The 8,796-nt window shown below is 37.0% G+C and overlaps 2 protein-coding genes across 2 annotated transcripts; one reads left to right on the top strand and one right to left on the bottom strand.

Annotated features, from left to right (window-relative positions):
- LOC107644441 (hexokinase-1) lies at nucleotides 672-4,321 on the top strand. The gene is made up of 9 exons (XM_016348299.2): nucleotides 672-1,159; nucleotides 1,814-1,964; nucleotides 2,053-2,235; nucleotides 2,385-2,459; nucleotides 2,657-2,812; nucleotides 2,935-3,033; nucleotides 3,181-3,311; nucleotides 3,496-3,577; nucleotides 3,675-4,321. Exons 1-9 carry the CDS (start codon nucleotides 894-896, stop codon nucleotides 4,020-4,022), a joined length of 1,491 nt encoding a protein of 496 aa, XP_016203785.1. The 5' UTR covers nucleotides 672-893; the 3' UTR covers nucleotides 4,023-4,321.
- On the bottom strand, nucleotides 5,014-8,796 carry LOC107644440 (receptor-like protein kinase HSL1). Its single transcript, XM_016348298.2, has 2 exons — nucleotides 5,998-8,796; nucleotides 5,014-5,798 (listed from the first exon to the last, which is right to left on the bottom strand). The coding sequence occupies exons 1-2, from the start codon at nucleotides 8,582-8,584 to the stop codon at nucleotides 5,401-5,403; spliced, it is 2,985 nt and encodes a 994-aa protein (XP_016203784.1). The 5' UTR covers nucleotides 8,585-8,796; the 3' UTR covers nucleotides 5,014-5,400.

Genomic DNA, 8,796 nt, shown 5'->3' with positions numbered 1-8,796 from the left:
CTAATTAATTAAATTAGTTTAATAATTAATTTATTAACCTACTTAAATAATTATCGGATACCACGGATTAATTTTTTGATCTCTCGAAATTAATAATACTGTGAGAAATCATAAAATTATCAATATAAAACTTTTAGAGTATCTAAACATTGCATTTGGGATTTCACGTGCTCTTTAATCATCTTTTCCAAGGTCAACTCGGGCTGTAATCAAAACATAAATCATAAACAGGTTCCCAAGTAATATGACAAAAAAGAGATAGAAATACAACACATTAGTCTTTCTAGTATATCTCTCATTTATAAAGAATTAATCTGTTTCAACCTTTTTCTTTTTCTGGTAGTTGGGAATCAAATTATTATTTCATCTGAAAACCAAATTTTTTTTTTACTAAAAATAGGAAATTCGAACCCCTAACTTTTTAATTGAGTATTGGGAGACTATGCCATTTGAGTTATAACTCATTGGCAGTTAAAAATCAAATTGTGTACTCATAATTTTTATTATTTATCTAAATTTATTTAAAAGGGTAGTATTCATTTAATTTATATTAAATTAGAGAAAATTCTTTGCCACTCGATGTTTTCGTTACTCGTAAAATATTTTCTTAATTTGACCAGTGAGATAAGTAGATAACTAAGAAAATGAATTTTGTACATGTTTTTTTTTTCTTTCTTTCTCTCTCTCTCTCCGCGCAAATTGCAATCATTTTCTGACATGAAAGCGCGCAGAATAAAAAGGAATCTCGGTAGTCTCCAAAAATCCACAAACATCTTCCCGATTCTCTCGTAACTCCTCCACCCTTTACCTTCTTCGAAAAGTTCCAAACTTTCCAAACAAAACTCAGTGATTGACTCGGTGCGAGTTCAGACTCAGTGACCGACGAGGTGCTCATGGGGAAGACGGCTGTGGGAGCAGCAGTGGTCTGCGCGGCGGCTGCAGCGGCGGCGCTGGTGGTGCGCCACCGCTGCGGAAGCTCAGGAAAGTGGGAACGCGCAGTAGCGATAGCGAAGGAACTTGAAGAACAGTGTGCTACACCAACTTCGAAGCTGAAGCTCGTAGCTGAAGCCATGGAGGTTGAGATGCACGCTGGTCTTGCTTCTGATGGTGGAAGCAAGCTCAAGATGTTGATAAGCTTTGTTGACAATCTTCCTACCGGGTTAGTACATTTTTCTTTTCTTTTTTTATTTTTTTAAAATTCTGTTTTCGTTTTGGATATGTTGTTTGCGTGTGTTTTTGTTCCAATTTTTATTTTCTTCTTTATAATGTTGGGAATGTGTTTATATCGACCTTGTTCTTAAGTCATGGAATATAATCCTATATTTTGCGTTTTACAATTTGACATTAAATGTACTAAAAGTCAAAAACTTGTTTCTCATAGCAAAACCCTTTCAGTTTTTCTAATTTATTATTATTTGTTCATTCTTTTTTTATTTTTTAATCTTCTTCTTGAGTTTGTGTGGATAAAGTAAGTTATAGTTCTGATGTTGCTGATTAGTTGATTACTGCTGAACTGGACTGAATGCTATATCTTGACTTCTTTCCCTTCTTTTTTTTAATATTTTTTGTTGGTTATGTATCAGTTTGATGATAATGGCTTACTTGTAAGCATTGGATTGTTTATATAACCTTTATATTGTGTTGTGGAGAATCTAAAGACAAATGTACAAAGAGTATACCTCAGTGATTAAGTATTTTATTGTATTTCAATTTATTGGAAACAACCAACGTATGTTCTATGTTATGTGACTGTAGTTTTTGAAGGTTCATTCCTCTGAGTCACTCTTTGTCTTCTCTCCCTTTTTTTTAACAGGGATGAGAAAGGAACCTTTTATGCATTGGATCTTGGTGGGACGAACTTTCGCACCCTTCGTGTTCAATTAGGTGGAAATGGGAAAGGCATTGCCAAAATAGAGCACAATGAAGTTTCAATTCCTCCTCATTTGATGACGAGTTCATCGGATGTAAGTCTGTTATTACTTGTTAGAAAATTTGTGTCTGCAATGAGCCTGCCTGCACCCTGAAATGTGTTAATTATGTTCATCATTTCAGGAATTATTTGATTTTATAGCAACATCGCTTGCAAAGTTTATTAGTTCTGAACCCGAAGAGTTTCATCCTCCCCCTGGCAGACAAAGAGAACTGGGATTCACCTTCTCATTTCCAGTGAGGCAAACATCAATTGCATCTGGAACTCTAATAAAGTGGACAAAAGGTTTCAATATTGAGGATATGGTAATCCCTGTAACCTTGATTGTCATTTGTGTTTGTGATTATGGTGTGTCAATCGTGCAAATCATATATATGCATGAGTGTTCTGTCTCTGTCATCACAGACACTTCTATGTTTCTTTTGTTGATGGATTTTGTTTGGACTTTTTGTAGGTTGGAGAAGATGTGGTTGGGAGGCTAACCAAGTCATTGGAGAAAATTGGCCTGGATATGCGTGTTGCAGCACTAGTTAGTCCCGGATTCCTTTCTTTGTGACTTCCTTTTTCCCTTGATGTTAGGCTTTAGAAATGATCTCCAATTCATGCCTGACAAAAAAAATTGAATTATTGAGGCGATATAGTTTCAACAAAGAAAGGAAAACAAATTCTTGGTTACTTGATTCATCAACTGAAAACATTAACCTGACTTGGTGATACAATGTGCAGGTTAATGATACTGTTGGAACATTAGCTAGAGCGAGATTTGGCAATCAGGATGTCATTGCTGGTGTGATTCTTGGTACTGGGACAAACGCAGCATATGTAGAACGTGCACAAGCAATTCCCAAATGGCAGGGTCTTCTACCCAATTCAGGAGAGATGGTGATTTGATTAAGAATATATAAATCATATTTTCTTATACAATAATGAAACTATGTGTAACATGATTCTAAGAAGCACATACTGGTGTGTCAAAGTGCGCTGATTGTTCACTGATTCTGTAGGTTATAAACATGGAATGGGGAAATTTCCTCTCCTCCCATCTTCCTCTAACAGAATATGACAAAGCTTTAGATGTCGAAAGCCTAAACCCTGGAGAACAGGTAATCATTATCTATAATTGGTTTAAATCATAGCCTTTTGTAAAATTTGCTTTAGTACTTGTGCCTGTGCCATGCAGTGAATAAAACCTGATCCAAATGTGCCATAACTAATGTGTTTCTATAATACTCTTCTGCCATTTCTTCTAGATTTTCGAGAAGTTAATTTCTGGTATGTATTTGGGGGAGATTGCAAGGAGAGTTTTAGTAAAGATGGCTGAAGAAGCTGATTTGTTTGGAGATAGTGTGCCACCAAAGTTGAGAACTCAATTCATACTTAGGTATGTTTTAAGATCCAGCGAAACATTTTGTTTTATTTTCCTTGGTTGATAGCCTCTAAGTTGATCATATGACTACTGAAACTTGTTGCTTTGTTTTTAGTTGTATAAATCTGCTCTGTAAACCATTATTTCCATTTTCTTTATATCGAAGTGTGTTTTCACAAATATTTTATGGGATACATAGGACACCAGACATGTCTGCTATGCATCAAGACACATCATCAGATCTGAAGGTCGTTGAAAAGAAATTGAGGGATGTTTTAAAGGTTAGTTACAGATTACGATTAAGGACGAATAGGAATCGGTATTTGTGTCTTCCCGAATGAACATGCTAGGTGTCCTGATTGCTTTTCCTTTTTTCAGATCGATAACTCGTCCTTAGAAATGAGGAAGATTGTTGTGGAAGTCTTCAACATTGTTGCTACTCGTGGGGCTCGACTGGCTGCCGCTAGCATGGTAGGCATCCTTAAGAAAATAGGAAGAGACACTGTCAAGGATGGGGGAAAACAAAGAACAGTGATAGCAGTGGATGGAGGATTGTTTGAACACTATGCTAAATTCAGAAATTGCTTGGAGAGTACAGTGAAAGAGTTGTTGGGAGATGAAGTAGGTGAGACCATTGCTATGGAGCATTCCAATGACGGCTCTGGCATTGGCGCAGCCCTCCTTGCAGCTTCACACTCCCAGTATTTGGGAATCACAGAGTCCTAAAGATGTGGTTAATGCCAAGGATAAACAAGTGTAATTTAAGCTTCCTTTTCTGTTTTTGTATAAATAATATCAACAGATTGTAGCAGCAAAGCCTTAATTAAAGGTCCAAGAGAGCTTGTAAGTGAAGGATAGGGCTGTGTTTATCTGGGGAATAATTTTGGTTAGAGTGTCTGTCTCTCCCATGTTAAGGAATAATAGGGAGTGACCTAATTGTAAACTGCAGTTTTGATTACTCTACTTTTTGCCAATGTAACCTTGTTTTCAACATAATAAATGATGGTTTAATTTATTGGTGATTACTCACATATGAAGATGATAACTAAGATGTTACACATATTATGTAAAGTAGTTTAGTCAAAAATATCAAACCATCTAATAGTTCTTAACTATCATTTTACATGAAGACTGTAGGGTTATGGATTTTGATTCAAAACTTGTGTTATCCATCAACATCTAGTTATGTTTGGCATGATATACTTTCTTCACTTCAAAATAAATGCCGGTTTAACTGATTTTGTAAGTTGGAAAAATAATGTATCTAATCACTAGTAGTCTTTAAGATATAGATCATTGTTGCTTTCAAGATGGCCATAAATACCATATAACTCATACAAATGATGCACCACAAGTCTACCCTAGCTTCATTCTACAGTTTATTCACATCACTGTCTTCTCTTAACTCTCATAATGTCTTATATCTTCATTGGAAAATAAATATTAATACTATGATGTCGCTTTAAAATTTATTTTGGCTACACGAATTGCATTAAGTTACCAATTTAGTGCATTTGTAAATAATACACTAATTTCATATATGATTAAAAGACAAACTTTTATCTGCTAAACTATAGGGATGTGTAGAAAGAATTTGTAAAAACTAACAATAAGTGCTTTACTGTTTCTTCCCTTCAATTGAAACGTAGCTATCTTTACGGTTTCTAAATTAAGCACTAAATGTGTTTTAGGAGCATGTAAATATTTCTGAAGCAAATAGAAAGAAAATCCGACATCATTTTATACAAGTAAACACAAGCAACAAGGTTTGTCTAATTAGATGAAGCTACATAACTATGTAATCATTTCTACTACTAGTGATCCCCTACTTGTAACTACTGCTTGTTTGAGCTGATTTCATGCTCACTTCCATGTAGTCATAATGTAGATGTCCTATAAGCTTCACTGACTTATGTTGACTTCAAAACAAGCCTTTTTAGGAGACATTTTATTAACCTTTCTGCATTTTCCTTCCGTTCCCTTTTATCTGTCGCTGTGAAACTCTCCAGCGACAGATAAAATAGAATGGAGGGAAGACTATTTAGAGAGGGTACTCAAAATTGGGTTGCCTATCTACCTTGCTGTCATTATTCATTACCACCTATCAATATATCTGCTTTTCCCATTTTTCATGCTTAAGAAGGGGAGCAGCATCATAGTAACCAACATTCTTCTCTACTTTGGCAAATGGACCACTGAAGCTTTGCAATGTTTTTAGAACCTCCTTCATGGAAGGTCTACTAGCTGGCGATGGTGCAGTGCACTTGACCCCGAGTTCGAAGATGCTGCACATTTCTTCCAAGTTACTTGGTTCTTTAACATCTTCATCCAGAACATCTTCTATGTTACTTCCTAAAGCGACAAGCTGTGACGCCCATCCGGCCAGAGACAAGTACTCATCTTCTCCTTGATTTGCTTCTCTTCCGGTTGTTAGTTCCAAAAGGATAACTCCAAAACTATAGACATCTATCTTCTCATTGACTCTTGTTGTTTGAGCATACTCTAGAATACAATTATGAAACAAAATATTGATTAAATGTATGTCTATAGACTCTATACAACTACAACAACTAAGTCTTCTTTAAGTGGAGTTAATTATATAATTTATATGTGGATCAAATGATGCTATTACTTCCTATTATCTGTAATGGTACCAAATGGAAATAGAGAACTTAAGCAATGTAATAGTTTTTCCTTTTACCTGGAGCAATGTAGCCGAATGTGCCGGCTACGGCTGAGGACATGGTCGCAACATCTTCCGGGTCGACCAACATCTTTGCCAGACCAAAATCAGCAACTTTTGCATTGAAATCAGAATCCAACAGAATGTTACTTGACTTCACATCTCGATGAACAACCGGGGGCAAGCAGTCATGGTGCATGTAGCACAAACCTTGAGCAGCTCCAATGGCTATATGCAATCTCTTTGGCCAATCAAGGATATCATAATGTCCTGATGGTGACTTACTCTTCTTGTGCAGCCATCTGTCAAGGCTGTGATTCTCAAGATACTCATAGACAAGGAGCAGAGAATCCTCACTTGAGATGCAGCATAGCAACTTGACAATATTGGTATGCCTAATATTGCTCAGTATTTCAACCTCTGCAAGGAATGAACTCTCGAGTTTCGGCTCTAATTTCCTGCTGTTCCTTATCTTTTTCACAGCAACATGGCCTAAACCTTCGATGGCAACACGGTATACTGCACCATATCCACCCCGGCCTACAATATTTTCTTCTGTCATTGAAGACACAATGTTTGATTTCGTGAAGCTCAGTCTCTGAAAGGAAGTGAGTTTCCACGACTTTCGCAATTCTCGCTGCCTTTTCCTATAAAATACAATCAACAAGAGTACTGACAAGAAAGCTAGTAAGGAGGCTGCTACCAGCAGTTTCACAAGCATAGCATGAGATAAAGGTGAACTAGTCTTTGTTTTTCGAGTGCTAGACCTGCACAAGGAAAGGTCTAGCACTGAAGTATCAGCACATAAACCAGGATTGTTCAAGAAGCTTGTAGCATAAGCAATGTTTTCAAGCTCACTTGGAACCCTCCCTGTCAAAAGATTTGAGGACAAATTGAGATTGGTAGGCCTCATCTGTGCAATTTGTGGTGGAATTTGCCCGGAGATCTTGTTTTCTGACAAGTCCAACACATTTAATGTAGGTAACTTGCCAATTGCATCTGGAATTTCTCCAGAGATTTGATTATGGCTCAAATTCAGAGTTACTAGGTACTTCCATGAAACTATATCTGATGGAAGTGGCCCTATGAGCTGGTTCCGATCGAGCAAAAGAGTTGTTATTTGTGGAAGCTCTGTTAGCCCCTTTGGAATACTTCCATTGAAGAAGTTGTTACTTGCATTGAACACAACTAAATTCTTCAACGAAGACACTCTATCTGGGATTCTTCCAAAAAACTGATTATAACTTAAGGCCAATGTTGAAAGATTGTTAGGAAATCTTTCAGGAAGCTGACCAGTGAACTTGTTTTCGTTTATCATAAACGTCGACAAGTTCCTGGAAGTCCACAGGCCACTAGGAATGTTGCCAGAAAGGTTGTTCTTGTCAACTCTCAGATATTGCAGGGTATTGCAATTTCCTAGAGATTCTGGCAACTCACCACTCAGGTTATTGTCATAAGCAGTTAAACCAACTAACATTCCATTATAGCACAAATTCTCTGGAAGCCTTCCTGTAAAACTATTAGATGCAACCTGGAAAGTTTCAAGATTCGAGAAGCGGCCGAAGTCTTTAGGAAGATTACCTGATAAGTTGTTTTGGAAAACGATGAAATCTGTCAAAGATGGCAAAGTACCAATGCTTTCTGGTACATCACCAGATAATTGATTCATTTGCAAGCACAACTGAGTCAAACTTTTGAGCTTTCCGAAATCATTCGGTATTGTCCCAGTGAGATTGTTTTCTGAAATTTCCAACATTGTCAAGTTGAATGCTTCAACAACTCCAGGTATCACTCCAGAAAGCTGGTTTTTGAAAAGATAAAGCAAGCTCAGATTCTTCAGCTTGAACAAATCACTTGGAATTTCTCCTCTCAGATTGTTTTGTGCTAAATCCAACTCCACCAAATTCACCATTTCTCCAATGGATTCAGGGATTTCACCAACCAAGTTGGCATCATTCATCCTAAAGACTTTCAGATTCTTCAACTTGGTCAAGCTTGATGGCAACTTTGTTTGAGGGAGCATGATGTTTGTGAACATATACAAGGTTTCAAGGTTTGACAAGTTGCCAATTTCATCAGGGAAAGTACCATTGAAGAGACACATATGAAGTTGAAGATTCCTCAGCTCTTTGAGATTCCCAATGCTACCTGGAATGTCCCCAGAGAAATTGTTGGCCCCAAGGTTAAGAAACTTCAACCTTGCCAACCTGTCTATGTCATGAGGAATCTCACCAACAAGGTAGTTCCCTGAGAGATCAAGGTACTCAAGATTGGAGCATCCATAGAGGAACCTTGGGAACTCACCAGGGATATAGTTAAACTGAAAATCAATGTGTTTGAGGCTTTTTAGTGAACACATGAAAGGTGGAAGTGTTTGAGTTATGTTGAAGTTGATCATGGATAGTGAAGTGACAGAACCATTGGTGCAAGTTATCTCTGGCCATTGGCAGTGTGAAGTGTTTGAGGTCCAGTCACTGAGGATTGGTGGATTTTGAAAGTATTGCTTTATCTTTAACAACACTGCATGTTCTTGTTCATACAAAGACTGAGATGCTGCATATGTGAGGAAGAAGAGGAAGAAAGAGAGAAGATAGAGAATTTGCATATTGTATTATTTGTTTATGGTTTTCACACTTTGTGTTACTGAGTGAAGAGGATTTATTGTATGAACACTAATGACTTTTCTTCCTGGTTTAGAAACACAGTTCTTCATCAGTAGCTTTCAAAATCAGAGTTTTAACTTTTACTATACTGTAGTTTATGCCAATTATTTTCTTGTGAACCCTTGGACCATTGATTTGGACTCTTTGGTGACTA

This window comes from Arachis ipaensis, chromosome B05 (genome assembly GCF_000816755.2).
Source record: "Arachis ipaensis cultivar K30076 chromosome B05, Araip1.1, whole genome shotgun sequence".
Lineage (NCBI taxonomy): Eukaryota > Viridiplantae > Streptophyta > Magnoliopsida > Fabales > Fabaceae > Arachis > Arachis ipaensis.
The sequence above is the reverse complement of the archived record's forward strand: the minus strand, read 5'-3'. Positions and strand labels throughout refer to the sequence as shown.

Coding starts and splice junctions, on each gene's coding strand:
- LOC107644440 (XM_016348298.2), bottom strand. CDS start 8,584: ATGCAAATTCTCTATCTTCTCTCTTTCTTCCTCTTCTTCCTCACATAT. Junction 5,799..5,997: donor ATTCGGCTACATTGCTCCAG/GTAAAAGGAAAA, acceptor ATTGTATTCTAG/AGTATGCTCAAACAACAAGA.
- LOC107644441 (XM_016348299.2), top strand. CDS start 894: ATGGGGAAGACGGCTGTGGGAGCAGCAGTGGTCTGCGCGGCGGCTGCA. Junction 1,160..1,813: donor GTTGACAATCTTCCTACCGG/GTTAGTACATTT, acceptor TTTTTTTAACAG/GGATGAGAAAGGAACCTTTT. Junction 2,813..2,934: donor TACCCAATTCAGGAGAGATG/GTGATTTGATTA, acceptor CTGATTCTGTAG/GTTATAAACATGGAATGGGG.